Source organism: Triplophysa rosa, linkage group LG10 (assembly GCF_024868665.1).
Source record: "Triplophysa rosa linkage group LG10, Trosa_1v2, whole genome shotgun sequence".
In the NCBI taxonomy this organism is placed as follows: domain Eukaryota; kingdom Metazoa; phylum Chordata; class Actinopteri; order Cypriniformes; family Nemacheilidae; genus Triplophysa; species Triplophysa rosa.
The window spans coordinates 12,857,785-12,877,778 of NC_079899.1; the positions used below are offsets into that span (position 1 = coordinate 12,857,785).

The following is a 19,994-nucleotide window of genomic DNA, read 5'->3' on the forward strand; positions in this document are numbered from 1 at the left end:
ACGTTTTATGGATTTCACACTTTCATCCAAAGCAATTTACAGGGCATTCAATGCATGCATTTTTGTTGGTATTAGTGTTCCCTGGAAATTGAAACCACCACCTATGCATTGCTAGCTAAATGTTCCACCAAATGGCATACAGTCATTTATGCGCATATCTCTATACAGGTGCCAGTCATACACTTGCAAGAGGGAGCCTCTAAAGCATGTTCACACCTGGAAATAACTTTTATTTTCATTATATAAATAAACATGGTTGAATTGTCAGTACTTTTTATTCTTAATAGAAGTACATAAAAAATCAAGTACTTTTTTAATTTAAAAACAAAATAAAAAAACACGAGTAATTAACCTTTTACTGAAGTATTTTATGTTTCCTGTACTTTTACTCAAGTACTTCATTTGTGTACTTCTTTCATCACTGCTTAAAGGATCTGCTTGTTAATATTGTGGTTTCAGATATTACAGGACATGTTTAGAGGTCTTGTGAAATCCACGCCTCAACACATCAGATGTGTTCTGGCAGAACAAGGGGGACCTACTGATCTGTACTAGCTGGTTTTAAGTGGCTTGATAGGATCATTGTCACTTAAAACACACTCAAACTATTCTCCTTTTCAGTGGATAGATAACAGATGTCAGTGTTACAATACGATTAACATGTTTACAGTAATCTGGCAAAGCTAGAAATGTAGAAAAAATGTGGAATGACCATGCACAACATGTTAAAAACCTGGGAGATTCATCATGCTTTGTGCAAGACTATTATGACTCCATACAACAGCGGCATTAAGAATGTAGTATGACTATTGTTATAAAACAAAAGATTGTTAAAGCTTTGGTTTTATTTCTTTATAGCAAGAGTGGACCCACCAACAAACATCAGGCCATTTGTTTTTTACAAAACAAAAACATTCCAAACAATAGTTCGTTGTTATGATAAAGGTAGCCAGATGCAAGTTTAGATTTATGTACTGTATTTATATCCAGAGAATTGTTTTTTATAACTTTTTATATACATCAATTAGATCAACCATGCATGTGAGCTTCTTGTTGACACTGAAAAGTGGCATGTAGCCTATATTTAATGCAAAAATAATGGCAAAATAAGGACATGGAACAGATTATTAAAAGTATTTGGATTGCATTGCCTTTCCTGTACCATTGTTGGTCAATTGTGCTTTTCCTGGATTCTCCAACAGAAGATTAGCACCACATAAAAAAACTAAATTAACTATGCATATATCTAATAAATAGAGGTGACTTTCTTCTTCCTTCAAAGAATGATTGTTTAAAGGCTTTGAATTGTTCCACAAAAAGGCACAAACCAACATTTTGGTTGGTTAGTTTTCAAACTATGAAAATAAAATGTAGCCTACACTGTGCTCCAAAACAAAGCTTTTGTATTATAAGAGATTGCAATATATCAAATTTAGTTTAAATAACAACAAAAAGATAACACTAAAAGATAAGACTTTAAAGTTAGGTGCCTTGTCAAATCCACCTATAGTATGCAAAATTGTCTCTGACAAATTTCCAATTAAAAATACAGTATTTCAAGTCAAGCCTAACGAAAGCTTAAGCATATATATTTTTATATCAAATATATATTTTATGATGAATCTTCATCTAACCCATTGAAAAAACTTCACTAATGTTACCACCAGAAGAACTAGATGTTCCCAGACAATAGAAGGTGTCGATTTGGCTTATTTCCCACAAAGAAATAGCCGTTAAATACTCATGGGAGTGGACTATATTTCCTCGGGAGATATCTCAACGCATCAGACGCTTCAATAGTAGCGGTTCAGACTGCGCGTGCCGGGCATACCCGGTTGTCCGTTCATCCAGATCTCTCGTATGATTCTCTCTCGTTCCTCCAATCGTTGCGCTCGCTCCAGCTCTTCGGCTGACGTAAACACATTACCTAGCGTCCGTTCGAAACGCCGGTGTCGCCGTGCTGACAGATCGGAGCTATTGTCCCAGTCCGAGTCGCTGTCGCTTGTATCGCTGGTGCTCTCCGCAGGTTTTCCCGTTTTCTTGGACGCTCGTTGTGTTCTGCAGTCAGTTCTACAGGAAATCTGCACCACTAACGCGATAAGAGTGAGAACCAGACCCAAACACACCCCGCACACAAAGTACAGTGCCGCCCGTTCTGGGTGATCTGCAGAAAAACAAAGAGTTTAATTCTTTAGTTAAGTTAATGGAATATTTCTGCCAAAATACCACTGTCATGTGATGTGATGTTACCAAAGATAGGCTATTTAAAGTTAGATGTGCTGTCTTTTTGCCGAACGTCTCATGCACCGGAAACTGCTCTCGTCGCATCTGCTTCAGCTCTGTTTTATGCGCACGGTACATGTAGGGTAGAGCTGTTTTCACTCAAAATGCTTTTAGGAAAAGATACTAAAAATGAACCCAGTCGATGGCAATAATATATAAAGAGTGCATTTTCAAAAACAGATAACTCCGTTATTAAACAAGTTACCCTTCAGTCGGTCTCTCGACATTGTGTTGAGAGACAGACTGGGGTTTGATCTTGAAAACCTATCATCTCCGAGAGGAATTTAAAACGCCAATGGGCTTGGCGAATGGCACACGCACGCCAGTCCCCGCCCCGTGCATAGGGGTATAAGAGGGAGGTGGCGGCGGCCATTCACTCATCTTTTGTTCTTCAGAACCTGCATGACGGTACATGTCAAGCGATTCTTCTCTCCGAGAATTCTCCTTCCAGACTGCTGGATTTACGACGCGAAACAGCGGATTTCTCCCTCTCGGTAGGGGACTTCCCCTGGGCGTCTCGGCAGCGAGCCGCAGATATTTCTAAAAGAGCAAATTTCCTCTCGCTGTCTGCGCTGTCTTCGGGCATGTCTCGCAGCTGTGTTCTTGGGTATGACAGACTCATCCCCGAGTCCGACGGGCACGACACCTGTATTGCATGTTGGGGTTACAGCATGCAGTAGCAGGGCTTGTCGATTAAGGTGTTGCAGTCACGGTTGGCTACGTTCTCTGGAATATAGCCGCAACCCCGTCTGCTTCCCGAGCGCGAGTTCGACTGCCGTTTCCGCTCATCTGGCTCGTCCCCGATGGGCGGCGGTGTACCGTCCCATAGCGGGCAGACTCGATAACGGGATGGGGACGAACTTTCTGTCATAATGTCGGACAGCTCCCTCCTGGCATCGAATGCGGAGACCCCCGGGCAGTCGAGCCCAAGACGAGGCAACGCAGAGATGACAGCCGTGCATGTCGGGTTGCAGTGGCCCAGCCCTCCCCGGAATGCTCGCGGCTGACCTGGAGGTGCATGAGGAGCTCACAAAGATGTGGAATATGCCGTTCGCGGCGCATTCCCATCTGACGGGCTCAGGAGCTGTTACTTCCCTGTACGGTGGGGCAGCTAAGCGATATGTCAACATCCCCCAGGTGGAATGTGCAGTCGCTGTGCACTGCAGACACTGCCACTTGGAGGGGTCGACCAAGGCTCCCTTCGAGGGCATGTAAGCTCTTTGACACTCATGTCGAAGACTTACGATGCTGTGGGTTAAACTGCCTCCGCCCTCCACGCTATGGCGGTCCATCAGGTGCATAATGCTATGGCAACCCATCGGGTCATAAGTCAAAGCGTTAAGATCTTGTTAATGGGAAGACTGACCCGGCTGCGCAACGAAGGTAATGGCGGGTGCTCTGGGTCGGATGACGTCCACGATAGTGGTCCAAGAGAGACATCTGTGGCTCAACCTTGAGTAGTGATGCTCAGAAGGTTCGCCTTCTAGATGCGCCCATCTCACAAGCGGGGCTGTGTGGTGACACCGTGAAGGTTCTCCGTGGTGAAGAAGCAGACTGCTCAGCCGTGACCTGGCCACCTATCGGTCATCGAGGTCCCTGCCCCCCAGCAGCCCGCCCCCCCGTGGTGGCCCCTCTGATACTGGGACCCTCCAAGCGACGGCCCGCCAGAGATGCAGAGCCCCACGGTAGAGCGCTTCTACCCCGTTGGGAACCCACCTAGGAGACAGAACGGCCCTGATGGGATGAGCCAGGGGGATTGAGAGTAATAGCGGGCCTGAACCCCCCGGCCAGGTCATCGCCGGTGGGTCGAAGAGGGATACCACCTGCCACGTCCCCCACCCAAGATGCCGCCTGCCACGCCCACTCTCTCTCAAAAGAGCTTCTCTCTCCGGGCTTCCCCGCAGCACTCTCGATACGACGGTGAGCCGGGCGACACAACTTTTCGCTGCCTTCCGCAATCTCCACTTGAAGTTGCGATGGCCAGCGGTAACACCAGGCAGGTAAGTCAGCAGAGCCGTCAACCTCCCCGGGGTTACGCCCTGTGCGAGGTGACTGCTCTGTCAGACACCGAACCACCCCCCACGCCACGGTGAAGCAGATCGTCCCTCTGGTTCCGCTGTCACGGTACTTGGGCACTTGGCGAGCGCACCAGCCCGTCACGCTGGCTAGAAAGGACGATCCGTCTCAGTTATGCGATCCAGTTCACCAGGCGGCCATCCAAATTTCAGGGCATTCTCCACACCTCGGTTCGAGGGGAGAACGATCCCGTGCTCCGTCCCGAGGATGCCGCCCTTCTGGCGAAAGGTGCGATCGAACCCGTCCCTCTAACCGAGATGTCTTCCGGGTTTTACAGCCAGTACTTCATAGTGTTGCACCCCATTTTGGATCTGCGCCTCCTGAACAAGCACCTGCACAAGCTGTCGTTCAGGATGCTGACGCAAAAACGCATCTTGGAGTCAGTTCGTCACCAAGGTTGGTTCGTGGCAATCGACCTGAAGGACGCGTACTCCATTCCACGTCTCCATCCTCCCTCGACACCGGCCGTTCCTACGGTCTGGCCCTGTCTCCCCAGGCTTTTAACAAACTAGTGGATGCTGCCTTAGCGCCCCTCAGGGAGCAAGGAGTGCGAATACTCAACTATCTCGACAACTGGCTTATCTTGGCTCACTCGCGAAATGTGTTGTGTACGCACAGGGACCTTGTGCTCAGGCACATAGATTGACTGGGTCTTCGGGTCAACCGAGAAAAGATCAAGCTCTCCCCGGCGCAGAGCTCCTCTTATCTCGGTATGGAACTCGACTCTGTCCGTATGTCAGCACGTCTCACCAGCGAGCGCGCACAGTCGGTGCTGACCTGTCTGAAACACTTTCCCGCTGAAGATCTGCTTCAGCACTGGCTTCAGAGTCGTGTTCCTTGGAAGGCGTGGCACACCGGCACCAGGCGCATTAAGGTGATGCCTCAGTGCCTTCGCACCCTCACCCCTTGGTCAGATCTGGCCTTTCTCCGAGCGGGGGTTCCACTTGGGCAGGTTTTAAGGCACGTCGTGGTTACGACAGACACCTCCCTGCAGGGGTGGGGTGCCGTGTGCAACGGGCACGCAGTATCGGGGCAGTGGACGGGAACCCGGCTGCGGTGGCACATCAACTGCCTAGAGTTGTTGGCTGTCCTTTTGGCACTGAGGAGGTTCCAACCCCTCGTGCAGGACAAACATGTGCTAGTCCGGTCAGACAGCACGACTGCCGTGGCGTACATCAATCACCAAGGCTGCATACGCTTACGGCAGATGTCACAACTCGCCCGACGCCTCGCAAGGTTTTACAACCTCCGCGTGGAACCAGTGTTAGCCCGTGTCTTACACACCACCGGCGTGTGAGGCCGGCAACTGGGTTGGGCGTACTCCTGCGAAAGCGCCTTCTCCCCCTCCCCGGGCGAGTTTAGCGCGCTGTTCTAGCCTCCCTACTTCCCCCCATAGGGCGAAGTACAGGCATTCCATCCATCACTAAGCATTGGCAATTGCAGCGGTCTGTTGGAACCAAGTCCAGTACTGGTAGAGTACTGGTAGAGTCACCCCTGCTCAGGTGGACCCCTGTACTCAGACTGTTTCCCCATACGTAGTGACTCCCCTGCAGGGTCATCCCGTATGTTGATTTCCTCACTCTTGGTTCCCCTGTAGGCGAACCTGTGACCTCCCCTCCGGTGGGTTAACCCACCTGGGTTCTGTCCCCCCTACTCGGGCTGGAGCATTTTTTCGCATGTTGTTCTCCCCACCGGTGAGACCATGTTGGTGTCTCCACATGTAACCTCCCCTTGTGGCAGGATGTGGCCTCCGTAGCACGCTCTTCGATTAAGGAGATCAGTGTTTCCCCAGTGTTCCTCACGGTGCCGGGCAATGTCTCGCTAATAGAGATGAAAGCCACTGTCCGTGCGGCCGTCGGTACGAGCCTCTCAGTAGGCTACTAAGTACTGATCCCACTGGAAGATTAAGTCTCGTGGTGGCACTCACTTGTGACTCGCTAGTCTAGTCAGTGTCACTCAGCTTGAGGTCGTGATACGGCTCAGCGCCGTGGCGTGTTAAGATAGGTCGCCAGTCTGTCTCTCAACACAACGTCGAGAGACCGACTGAAGGGGAAAGTCTTGGTTACGACTGTAACCTCCGTTCCCTGATGGAGGGAACGAGACATTGTGTCTTCATGCCACAACGCTTCACCGACCCACTGCAGCGACCGGGAGATGTCTCTCAGGTTCCTCAGCCCAAAAAGATGAGTGAATGGCCGCCGCCACCTCCCTTTTATACCCGTATGCACGGGGCGGGGACTGGCGTGCGTGTGCCATTCGCCAAGCCCATTGGCGTTTTAAATTCCTCTCGGAGATGATAGGTTCTCAAGATCAAACCCCAGTCTGTTTCTCAACACAATGTTGAGATCAGGGAACGGAGGTTACAGTCGTACCCGAGACATTTTCCTGTTTTGGTGATAGTGGGGTAGTAGAAAAGGTAATATGATTTTAGAGGGAATAGAAGAGTATTTTGAAAATATGTACAAGAGTAGTAGAGTAAGGTATCAAACATGTTATTACCTGCTATAAAGGAGTAAGCAGCCAGTGCATTGCTCACTAAAGCCATCTCCTCAGTTGTGGCTTGCCTTTCGAAGAAAGGTGTACCCATTTCATCCATATGCGCTCTGTAGATCACTTATTTTGTCGTGCTAAAAGAAAGTGAAAGAGACCATAAGATACTAGTCAAAACCAACCTGAACCCACCTTTATTTTCTTAATCACTATAGAAGTGTTGAACCATTGCTTATAAAGACTGTTGTTGTTTAAGTGTAATTATATTGGGATTTCTCCATAGTATTGGAGTATTTTTACAGACACACTCAAACAGTCTGGAAATTTCCGAAGAAGCAAAATGATACTACCTTACAACCACAGACACGGTAACAATCTAAAATTTAATTTCTCCTCATTAAACTGTCACACAAGATCAACAAAGAACTGAAATTTAGCTCCACTGTATACATTATTATTCACGAACAAGATTGATGACAGAAGTTGAGACAATCATAACAGAAATTATAACCTTTCATACAGAATTATGTAGAGATTACTATGCTACCCATGACAATTTCTCATTGCCCTCATAAACCACATTTAGTTATGTGGGAATTTTACCCATAAATCTACTGCTAAATTGCCATGATTTATTGGCATGTGTTTAATTTTCACCCCAAGAGGAGGAAATAGAAAAATAACAAAATAAAGGGGTTTAACACAAAGTCATGGTTCTTTGTGGTTGAACAGAAGTAGTAGTTTAGGCTGAAGGTAGAAACGGGACCCAGATCCAGTGGTTCACGTGGGTGTAATGGAATGCAGAGTCCTGGTCCTGTCTCACAAAGACAGGCTGCTCTTTGAGTCTAAGTAACCTGAAAAACTGTTACCTAGCACTCCAAAGCTCATTCAACTGTCATGTCTGTTTTTTAGATTAAAGCTTTCCATTCCGTTTCAATACTGCCTTTTAATTATGATTCTCCCCTGGGCTCTATGCCATAATGTCAATGTTTAAACAGTATATTCAGGTAAATAGTACCCCAAAGCAATCTCATAAACAATCTAGTAAGTGGTAATGTCTGTACTCCCTCACAAAAAATATAGCACATGAATTACTGTAAATGAGAACTCTAGTGCTTACGTCTGACATAAATTATATGATTTGTTGGTAACCAAACAAAACTTTACAATAATACTAGAACATTATAGTTTTGCGGATTCCTGGTGGTCCAGTGGTTCATTTGACCCATAAAACAAGAGAAAGCACTATTTTAGGTAAAAAGTTTTTTTCTTACCTGAATGTTGTATCCATTGCAGTCCATTTAAGAAAACAGATCTTGAGAAAAACAAAAAAGGAGAAGAAATAGAAAAAGCATTACAATCTTCCTAAGAAAAATACAAAAAACTACTATAGAGTATGAGTCATAATGATGTATATAACAGAGCTGCCCCCTCAGTGCTATGATAAGACCATCAGTAGCAAAATGTCCTTTCCCCATCTGTATTCATGTCAGAGATTATACATCACAGAGTATCACTATGAGTGCTTTTCCGGTAGACGCACTCCTCCAGCCAACCACAGCGATTTGTCAGGACCAAAACCTCCCTTACCAGACGCAAAAAAACAAAACAATAACGTGTGTTGAAACTGGTTGGATGTCTGGGAGAGACAGATCACTAAAAACCACAATGACTAAACAGAAGGTTTCTGACATACAGTACAACATAAAACTTTGTTGTCTTATCTGCGCTTTACTATTTTTAAGTTGGTAAATATTGTTGTGGTCTATATCTTGAAGCTGTACATGTTTTTGGAAACTGGGCTATTCCCAGACCGTTCCCTCCTTTCCCACGGAAATCTCACGCGTCGTGTCCGGTCAAAGTTTTTTAAAAGATCTAAACTCTTTTTTTATGTCATTACAAGGTTAAAAGCATATCGTAAATTAATCTTAAACCCCAAAAAGGATGATTACATCAATCAACTCTAATCAAGGTGAATTAACCATCAAAGGTTTTTCACTTTACACTGACAACGCCTTATAAAGAAACTGTGACTGAACACTGGAAGATAAAATGTTAAAACAATGTGAATCCATCCAAGCCACATTGTTATTCATTGTTATGAGTAAAGGCGTTAATCAGAAAACCATTTTGTTTGTGTGTTTGCATTGACTAAAAACAAGATAAAGAAATGTAACAAACAGTGAGGTTAGAGAAGGTCTCACTGCAAAATTATAAATACTGTCTTGACTTGTTTTCATACTTTAAATAACTGTAGTTCTTCTTAAAGCACACTCATCTCTTCACCTCCGTCCATTACGTTTTTGGTTTTACAGTGCCGCGCTCCAAACAGATCTGCCATTCTGCACCGCAATCAAGAGAGGAAAGCAGCGGTTCATTTTGGCAGGGCTTTATTGAAGCCAGCAGCCTGTAGTATTTCAGGGACCTGACCAACGGAGCCTGGCTTTAATCAGACACCAAGCCAAACTAAGCCCGAATCTGAGCTTCAAAGCTGGCATAACCCGTTACTCTTTCATTTGTCTTCATAAATAGAAGTCAAGCAAACAAGTAACTCTGAAATTATTTCTTTCCCTGTTGGAGAAGTTAAGCAGGATCATTTCCCACCCATTTTGTATTGCACAGGGCCACAAATAAAAAACAAATGATATGTTTGTTTTAAAAGAATCGCTCTAGTTCTAGCAGGAATTTTAGCACCTGTTTCTCAACTATAACATGATATTTGTGTTAAGACAATAATGGGTGGACAACTGTTGCCATTAATATTCGCAGCAAGGGTTAAATCAGTCAATGTCAACGGGACCTCCCACAAGGAAGCCAGCAGCAGGAACGCATTGTTGACCAAGCGGGTCGCTTTTAGCTGGCAAGGCATTTTCCTGTGCTATGGGCGTCAGTTTCTCAAGAACAAACAGACAGGAGGATGGATAAACAGGTGCCTTGTGCAAGTGGTTAAGAACTTAATTTCCTCAAGGTTTGAGGAAATGTTATTGAGGTGTGAGGGAAAACATGATGTTATAAAAAGTAATAGGGTGTCTATTTTTGAAAGCCATTTAAAAGAAAAAGATTTTGTTTAGTATAAGAAAGTCCATTCACATGTATCTTAATGGGTAAAAGAAATTGCATGACTGAGTTGCCTACCAACATTTCTTCATGGAATCATACGGAGCCCCTTTAGGGACTTGGTGATGGACAAAATATGAGAGGTAAGAGAAAAATATTTTTTAAAGCTTTTGCGTTATATCGCAAAACTTTTGCGTTGCCCTGAGAAACGTTGCGTCCCTCACAAAACCTTTGCATTCAGTTAATGTAATGTAGCACGACAACAGGTCGTGTTTGTCTGAAATCACAGAATGTTTCACGAGATAACGCAAATATGTTTGCGAGAGAACGCAAAAGCTTTCAAAAATATTTTTCTCTTCCATCTCATATTTTTTCCACTACCATGTCCCCAAATGGGGCTCCGTAGGAATCATAATAAACAGAAACGGACCGTTTAAACTTGTGCCCATCTTGTGAAAAAACATGACGTAAACTTCTTATTTTGTCAAAGGTTTGGAAAACAAACTGAGTACAAGCGCAAGATCGCTTAAATCCCTAAATATCAGAGAGGGCTTTAAACGGTTCTTGCCTTATGAGGTTGCCTTATAAAAATATCTTCTCACAAGAGTCTCTGTTTACTGTGAACTCAAGAGATCCAACTGAGAAATAAAAGCACAACAGGGGTAGTCAGACTTTATTATTGTTTTTATAGATAGAGATCAGAGGTCTCCATAAAGAGGATTCATCTATTTTTAGAGGATATGTTTCAAAATAGAGGACTATACAGAGTTTTCCAACAGCTGTTTCTGATCGCAAGGAATAACAAAAGCTTTGGTTTAATAATATTCAGAGAAGCAAAGATAAAGTAAGACTAAATAAAATACAGATATTACAAAGAGTGCAAAAAAACAATAATTCAGCGGTTCACTTTAACCCTATAAATACATATCTCTATGATAGTGTACTAAATGATCAACACAGGAATTCGTGACATTGTCATGACATGTAATCTGTTGATTTGTGTTCATAGACCATTTCTTTCGTGTCACTCAGCACGACTTTCAATCTAATGTATTTTAATCCGCGGTATCTTTCATACATGTATAAATATATATCAACGCAATCTGATTGGAGTTCGTACCTATTTTACGAGGTGGCTAATTTTTGTAAATTCCTGCGATTTCATTCGTACGTTTTATTATGATTTGACTTTGCCCTGTGCTGTAGGTTTAGGGGCGGGGTTAGGGTGGCCCTTTATCGTTGGTTTACCACCTTGTAAAACTTGTGCTTTTTAGCTAAATTTGCCTTTGCGGCAGTGATTTTAGGGTTTGGGGTGGTGTAATCTTTGGTTAGCCACCTCCTAAAATATGTGTGACATCCTTCTATATCAGGTTATAAATATATAAATGTATATACACATGTGGTCTGTGTATTGAAAGTAGTGCTGAGTGACATGAAAAAAAGGGGGAAATTCAATCAATAGATTCAAAATTTCATACCTATGCCACGAACTGCCGTGAGACTGGGTTGAAATGATACAATTTTAGCATATATTTAAAGATGCTCTCAGATGCTCTCAAGAATGAGAATGACCCTCGCCCTAACCACCTGCAACCCACTAGCAAATCATGTTTCATGGCTGTGATGCCTATACCTATTTGTTAATTTTAAAGGTATCAGCTCTTCAATGTGTCCCACTCAAACTTCCAGTTTTAAAAGTAAAAATGAAAAATGAGCTTGTCGAAACATTTTATGAGCTCTCTTGTAGTATACGACATCACAGAAGTCAAACACAGACTTGATGTAGATTGATATTAACCTCTTTGTCTTCACTACTGTTTAATCCAGCTCCCAAATAGAGAAAATGAGTGAGTGATCATTTAATCAGAAAAAAAAACTTTTTTTTATGTGGTTTAAACCACATAACCAACATAACCATCTCCTCCCACCTCATAAAGAAAAATTAGGAAAGCTAGTATGTGACTTCTCAAGATGTTTGATGTCTGATAACATAATCCTATACACACATTTTACTCTGCTCTGCATAATCTACAGATTTAACTGTCATTTGCAAAAGCACTATCATTAAAGATAGTCAAAGAACTTTTGTTCAGTTTTCCCAGACTGAAAACGTTAGTTAAGTCATCTTACAGTAGCATATCATTTGAGTTGAAGTTACCAGTTGTGAACTAAAAGCAACAATACTAGCAAGACATTTAAAAAAGTAACTGAAACATGCTAACTTACCCCCTGACACAGAACTAAACAAAATAGTATCAAAATATTTCATATTAGGGCCTCAAATCCTTTATGGTCATGATTTGTTTGACTCTCATTTTCCTGTGCCACACCGCCTCACCCTCATTATAATCACAAAACATGACTTTGGGCAGATTCATTTGCCAACCTTAATGCTACACTTCCTCTCAGCCTTTTTTCTCCTTTTTCTTTCTCTCTCACTTTTTTCTCTTCTAATATTAGGTTTCAGAATGCAGGGCCAGCCTCGGCTCTCTCCAACTCAGCCTCGGTTAGCTCAGCGAAGCAGAACAGTGGAACTGGATGATCCGAATGTACTTTAGTAACTCTTTGTAACCCCACACAGATGGTAAGTCATTTCTATGTTGCTTTGACAAGAAGACACACGGACGCACTTGTTACTTTAAAATCACTGTGAACTTTTTCTTTTTAGATGTGTTTTTGTAAAGCCAAATCTAACCATTTATTTTCATGGTGAGAGGTATATTCGTATGAAAAACAAAGCAATATTGAAGGATGTTGCCATTTTTCACCGATTTTGCAACGTTTGCCCTGACCCGCTTCAAACCACAACCACCATGTAAGAAAAGAAATTCAGATGCTTAGGATGGTGCTGAAAAGCAAGACAAGAATTTAAGGCAGGCGTCATGAAAACAGAACTTTTAGTCTTTTTGCCATCTCTGTGCACTTAAATTGAAGGCTATGTTTTAGGTATGTCCCCATGGGATGTGAAAGTGTGTGTTCTACAGTATGTTTGCATGGGCCTGTGTACCTTGGCTGCAATTGACTGCAAAGAGTTCCCAGCAGAATCTTCTGCTGTGAACGTTTCTCTAAAATTGGGGTTGTGGGTAGTTTTTCATGGAATGAGCGACCCACATATGTACATAAAGTAACTCGGGCAGAAACCTTTAACCAGGGGCTATTGTATATGAAGACAACCTATGATCTTCATTTTGACAGAATCATCTCAGCTTGAATTTCCCTTCAATTGGAAGTAATTTACTAGACGATTTCAACCGAAAGAACATTAAATATGTGTATGTAGTGTCTCTAGAGCCTGTAACAACCTCAACAAGTTAAATTTATGTATAGAAATAGCTCAACTAAATTAAATAGATGAGGGGTGCTTGCATGCCTTTGCTACAATGTCAGGGTGTTGTTAGATGCGACCTAGTCTTTTTAAACTCTTTTGCGGTAAAACCATGAAACAGAAACCGTGACGCTTGTGTCTACCAAATACAATATATTCCCATTGAAATATTAATGCAATAGCAAGGTTCATATAATTCCACTGTCCTTCACGAAGCCTTTGTTTCTGAGAACACAGAGTAGCTTTACCACGTAAGCAAGCCAGAGGCCAGAATGTGCCCTTACTGACAGATCACACAAATACACATTGATATACATGCACACAGACACACAGCGAGTGAGACCCTACGGGATAAACAAGCTAACATTCTGACAGGCATCTAGCCATCGTAGCACACATGGTAGACAGTTTCCTCTTTGATCATCTGATCTGAGACGCATGTTTATTAAGTGTTTAACAAACCTCAGTTTTATTTCATTTTACTTACGTAAGTCATAAATTGAAAAAATTTTGACCGTAACATTGGAACTTCAGTTGATAATGCTAATTTAATATTGATTTACCTAGAAAACATTTGGCCAAAGGGCCGACACAAAGTAAATTTATGTGGACTGGAACATGCAACCCATCAATGTAACGATAGGTTAAGTGGGCCTTTCTTGTCACAGAATCCCAGAAAACATCACTGGTTCATTCATGTAATCATCATTCATTTATGTGTAGCAGTCTGTAAATACATGAATCACAGATTAGAAGAAAAATAAGCGAATGTCCAAGAGCGCTTTTCCACCATCGTGCCGAACCAAACGGTTAAAGTTATGTTTCCACATGAGCCTGGTATAAAATTATAAAAATTGAGTTAAATTGTCGTTTGTCGTCCAGTGTAGACACAGTGTCAGTCTCTTGTGTTACCAAGGCAGCACCTGACGGGTTTGTGTTTACATTCAAAAGATTTCCGTTAACAGCCCTGCGGTGGAAAATGAAACCATTTACTTTTACCATTTACCAGTACGGCTGGCCTGCATCGGCACAAAGTGGAACGATTAAGCAACAAGAACGATTCGGCGCGATGTTGGAAAAGCGCTTCAGTTGACATGGTTATGGCCTGCTGTCGGCAACTATACACCAGGCTAGTTCAAAAATCAACAAGTTATTTACAGTCAGTGTTATTAACATCAGATAAGTGACCTGCATTCTTATGTAAGGCATAAAAGCTGCTTGTGTACATAGTATATAAGTATATCTATGCATGCTGAAGCTTAAACCAAAAAACAGCAACAACACCGGAACTGAAATACGATCAGCTTTTAAATTTGTGCTAAATTGGCCTGACAAAATAAACACAACTCTCCATCCACGTAACGCAGATGAAACATTCTACTTTCTCAACAGAACTGATAAAAATATTTTGGGTCCTGTTGTGCTGAATTTGCTATTTTGCCACAGGATCCCACAACACAAATACATGTACTGACTTAAAAAAGAAAATATAAATATCTCAAAAGAGGGACATATTTATACAATTACTTGCATAGGATAAGGATCTACATTTAAAAATGGCTAACGTTGCAGTTTTGTGGCCATTTTTTTTTAAATGACGTAAACCCCAAAACAGAGAACACAACGGTCCATTGTTTGAGTTTGTTAGTTGTAATTTGGTTTTTAACCATAGCCACTTGTTCTCTTATTTTTAATTGCTTAGCGCTGCAGCCCTTGGCAGTGCTGGTATATACTGAAAGCTTGCCAGACTGGTCGTAGTGCCACACAAAACACATTTCATACAATACATAGGTAAATCCTTGTAATTTAGAGCAAAAATAGTTTAATATGTACTGGGAAAGGGCTCATAAATTACCACATGCCTCCTGCCAAAATCCTAAGCACCTCTGATGTTAATTCATACTGTCTGAGGCCTTTTTCTACTTTGTGGTACTACATGTAATTGCTCAGTGACTGTAGCTTACAAGCCAACAGGAAAAAGATGAAAATTGAGTTTGGCAAACTGCAATAGAGGGAATATAAAACTGAGCATAATAAACAACTTTAGAAATGTACGGAACTTCTTAAAAGATGTAGTTGAATATATGTGCTAGACATTATGTATTACTAACTGTGACACCAGCTGCTTTCCAGTAGCATTTGACATTATTCTTCACATCGCATCTTCACATCCCAAGCCATAAAAAGAAATAATTCACCCAAAAAATGAAATGTATGCCATAATTTACTCACCCTCTGACCCTCATGCCATCCTATGTGTATGTGTCTTCCTTTCTTTAGCTGAACACAATTAAAGTAATAGTCAATAATATCCTAGCCGTTCCTAGCTTTGTAATGCCATTGAATAGTGACCGCATTTTTGTCCATCATAAAAGTAATCCGCACGAGGTTGTTAATAAATGTCTTCTGAAGTGAAATTATGCATTTGTGATTAAAAAAGATTCTTGTTTTGAGCGTATTTAGCCAAGAAAGGTCGTGTTAGACTTTATCTCAACGTCAAATCTCATTGGTTCTCTTGTGTCTCAGAACCAATGGCATCGACACTGAGATTATTTGACTCAGGTGCCGCGGCCGCCATTACAAATGACTCCAATTGTGTTCGGCTAAAGAAAAGAAAAATTATGGCATACGTTTCATTTTTGAGTAAACTGTTTAATGCATAAACAGAGATCTCGTTTTTATGGCAGAGGTTGGGATGATGCAATGAGGATAGGATTTTAATTTCTGGGTCAATAGACACTATGCACGATCGCGTTTTGTCTCAGTCCGCTCAGTTATATAGTAACAATGACATTTTCACTCAAGATGCACACAGGATTACGTTCAATGACGTGCGTCAAGGATAATCCAAACACTACATCATACGTTGACAACCAAAAAGGGAAAGGCTTCCGGCTATCCTTTTTCAAGCTACAGCCACAAATATGATTAAAATCGAAGTAAATGTTGCACATCACAGAGTCACTCAACAATGCTGAGCCGTGTTTTTAAATATCCTAGTTTAACCAATGCCTAGTCCTGGTTTAAAATAATCCCTGTCCAGGAAACCACCCCATTGAGTTATTATCCCGACCCGTAGTTTCCCTGTGACACAGAAGTCTTTCTTTTAAATGTCCGTTCAGTATAAACTCTACAGTATAGATGGTGGCCACCAAACTTACATTGTCAACTCCCTCAGGCCTGAGTGAATCTTGTGTGTCCCATGCAAGTCCTGAGGCTGTCGCTAAACAATGCTCCTCAGTGTGTGTTCAGGGCCACTGGACCGCCATTACTGCCTTCCAAGCTCTGAGAGCAGGCACCGGGACAGGAGCTGACACGAAGCAGCTGTCTGAAAGCACTAGAGTGGCAGGAAGTTCTGCCAACATCTGGTCCTTCTATTAGGGACCCTCGAGAACCAAAGCAAGCGACAGCAGGACAGAAAAAAGAGAAACTAGTGTTTCCAGTCATGAGGTCAGTGGCCACACTGACTCCACACTTTCACAATTGACTAGTTAGTTGTGTGGTTCAATGATGGTCTTGACATTGAGATCTTTGTGTATTTGAGGGTGGTGGTTGTATGTTTAAAAACAGAAAAAGGCAGGCACAGAGAAGCTCCTGTTATCTGTGGAAACAGCCGATGCATTTAGATAAGAGAATAATGCTGAACAATTTGAGGTATCTGTGCCGCAATGTGTGTATGTATAAATGGCCTTGTGCCGTAATGTTAAGCTGTTTTTGGCTTACAAGAACAACCTTAAAAGCACAGTTCACCCCAAAATAAAAATCCTGTCATCATTTACTCACGCTTATGTTATTTTAACCTTGTGCGACTTACTTTCTTCTGGGAAACACAAAAGGGGATTTTCTGAAGTATATCTATGCCAATTGTTATGTAGACTACATATAGGGCAAATCACTCTTTAAATGACTACATTGTCTACAAATAACTGAACAGCACTGGAGTTTTGAAGCACCCCTCAGTGGGTGCCTGGTTATGCTTGAGGGATGATGTTGACCCTGGACAGCCCTCCCGAGCAAGGAAAGACATCAATCTAATCTGAAGTGTTAAAGGAAATCCCGCTAGCATGCTGTTGTTCAAACAGAGCTCAGCACCCCTGAGAGTCATTCAACAGCTTTCATTAAACACAGAGAGCAAAGGTGTTCCCTTTCAACTTCAACAATGCTCTATGACGAAGTCAATTTAGGCTGTTGACCTGAGACCAGTATTTCAGACTGATATACCGGTGTATGTGAGGTAGGAATAAGAGAAATGGTCCCACATTAGCAGTGCAGCATATCAGGATATTACATTTCAGAACAACTGCATTCTAAATTCATTCAAAAATAACTTATTATAATGGGATGTATAATGTGTTAAAATGATGTTCAATTCAAAATCATATGTCTATTAGGGATGTCACAATATACGTTTTATTATTTTACTACACAATTATTCTGGTTAAAAGAATTCACGATATTAGATATATTATCACAATATCTACTGAAGTGTTTTTTAAACAAATGAATAAGCATCAGTCAAATTCCTCCTTAATTCTCTTGTGTTTTCTCTTTATTTGATCACTCAAAACACGAGTTTTGGGGGTATCTTGTCATTTCAAATCTGTAAGTGGACAGGCAGTATCCACGGACTTGTGTTGGTTTTGTGTCTATACCATAAAAGTGGATGGGTTCCCCCATTGTACGGTTACTAACATTCTTCAAAATATCATCTTTTTGTTTTTTGGTAAAAAGAAAGCCATACAGGTTTGAAATGACAAGAGGGTTAGTAAATGATGACAGAATTTTCATTTTTGGGTGAACTATCCCTTTAAGGCAAAACTTTAAACTGGTGCTGGATTGTTTACAATATTAGTATATGTACGGTAATAATGCAACATCGATAATCATAGTTTTTAATATAACAGTTATTGACAATACCAGTATATTTTAATATTCCTAATGTCTATAATATAATAAAGTTCATTAATGGTTACAACCAAAGTGCAAAATTTTCCAAATCAATGATCTGCAGTTAGAAACATTGTGTGCTATGCAATTACATCTACATTAAATGATGCTGGAAAACCCTCAACCACAACCAGTCGTATCTGCTACTATTATAATGCATGGCATAGCATACTATAGAGTATATACTATATTGATGAATACAAACACTTGACATTTGAAGTGCTTTTAAATACAAAAATTAACATAATAAAGTATTATAAAGGATAGTAAAATATCTTATATGATCATCCAGAACTGATAATCCACATTCACATCAATTCCAACGTCACATAGATAGCTTCACATATAATTTAACATGTATGAGTAAATTACCTGTTTTCTGAAGATCTATGAATTCATCCAGAACCGTGAAGACAATCATTAGAAACGTATCCAATGTATTCTGTCCTTTCTCGTGCTCATCTGGGTTAAAACTATAAAACCAGTTAGTTTGATCCCATGAAAGTCCAAAGAACTCAATAGAAGCACAGGAAAAATGCAAAGGTAGCTGTTCTCCTAAAGAGTTTGCATGCCTCTGCATGAGAAAAGTTCTCGAAAAAGTGGTTGAAGGTAAAAGGTAATCATAATCTCTTTAGAACTTATGTCATATGGACATTGTGCCCTGGAAGATGGAATGTGACACGGAGAAAGCAGGAGGCAGAAGTGTTCGCATTCTGACAGACGCAGCCGAGTCAGAATGGAGCTCCGGAGAGCAGCTAGTATCAGAAAAAGAGGGAGGTAGTGAAAGAGAGAGAGACAGAGAGAGTTTGAAAGAAAAAAAAGGAGGGGGATGGTTAGCCGACTAGAGAACACGACATGACATGGGAATTTCATTCAGACTGGACTTGGAATTTGCCTTTTAGCTTTCGCTGAGATTTCTGCCCTGAGGCTCTATGAAATATTGTATTTTTGTACGCTTATATGTGTGAGTTCGTGAACAGGACTGAGGACCGGCTAACCACACAAACATTTTGTAAAAGTCCAAGACAACAGCCAAAAATGTCTCCAGAAGGTAAAGTTAGTCCTGAGAAAAGGTTTAGCTTGTGGATGCCACTTGCTTTGATATTTTGAAGTCTAATGCAATTAAATGTATTTCGCAAAGTCAAAATACTTTGGAGGGATCACTACATACAGTATATATAACCCAAATGAAGTGGTTTAGCCTATAATACTTTCAGACCCAGGTCTGACTAAATAAACAATGGGCATTCTCATGACCTCTGTGCAAACTCATTAAGTTCAGTATCTGTTGCTTTTATAGACCATAAAGGCCTTAGATAGTGTTTGACCTGTCTCTAAATGCATCTCTGTTCTTCTAATCTCATAGGAAGACAGTCAGACAGGACATTTTGCATGGCACCACGATAGCTGTCTGTCTACAATTGTGATTGAGACCTGAGCTTTTGATCTCTCAGCCTGATCTTCTATCAGATCCTTCATCACTATCCATGAAGTTTTCAAAGTCAGTTGTATGGTTATAAATTAAATGCAGAAAACTAAAAATGTTAATATGGATCCTTAGGTTTTAGGGAAGGTGAAAAAACACCAATATAGGAAGGTACTCAAAGGTATCGTTGAACTTAAAGGTCCAGTGTATGAAATTTAGCAGTGAGGTGAGGTTGCAACCCACGGCTCACGCCACCCAACAAGGGCTGTCAACGTTAACTCATGCGATTCTTTTTTTTCAGATTAACGCGTTAAAATATTTAACGCAATAAACACAGCATATGTTTATTTTGTCATCCTTTGTCTAGCGTTGCATTATATAATCACGCTC

The 19,994-nt window shown here is 41.6% G+C and overlaps 1 protein-coding gene across 3 annotated transcripts; it reads right to left on the reverse strand.

Annotated features, from left to right (window-relative positions):
- Nucleotides 1–261: 261 nt before the first annotated feature.
- On the reverse strand, nucleotides 262–19,566 carry eva1a (eva-1 homolog A (C. elegans)). Of its 3 annotated transcripts, XM_057344851.1 has the most exons (4): nucleotides 18,551–19,566; nucleotides 8,124–8,164; nucleotides 6,859–6,986; nucleotides 262–2,164 (listed from the first exon to the last, which is right to left on the reverse strand). In XM_057344851.1, the coding sequence occupies exons 3-4, from the start codon at nucleotides 6,953–6,955 to the stop codon at nucleotides 1,794–1,796; spliced, it is 468 nt and encodes a 155-aa protein (XP_057200834.1). In that variant the 5' UTR covers nucleotides 6,956–6,986; nucleotides 8,124–8,164; nucleotides 18,551–19,566; the 3' UTR covers nucleotides 262–1,793. The 3 variants fall into 3 exon arrangements, 2 of the variants coding, with proteins under 2 accessions (XP_057200834.1, XP_057200833.1); XM_057344850.1 differs by lacking the exon at nucleotides 18,551–19,566 and having other exon boundaries at nucleotides 8,124–8,612; XR_008963749.1 differs by lacking the exons at nucleotides 6,859–6,986; nucleotides 8,124–8,164; nucleotides 18,551–19,566 and adding an exon at nucleotides 2,251–2,513 and having other exon boundaries at nucleotides 2,051–2,164.
- Between the last annotated feature and the right edge of the window lie 428 nt (nucleotides 19,567–19,994).

Excerpts from the sequence above, each read along its gene's own strand:
- eva1a (XM_057344851.1), bottom strand. The coding sequence starts at position 6,955 with ATGGATGAAATGGGTACACCTTTCTTCGAAAGGCAAGCCACAACTGAG. Across the intron at positions 2,165-6,858 it reads TGCTTACTCCTTTATAGCAG|ATCACCCAGAACGGGCGGCA; the intron begins GTAATAACATGT and ends GTTTTTCTGCAG.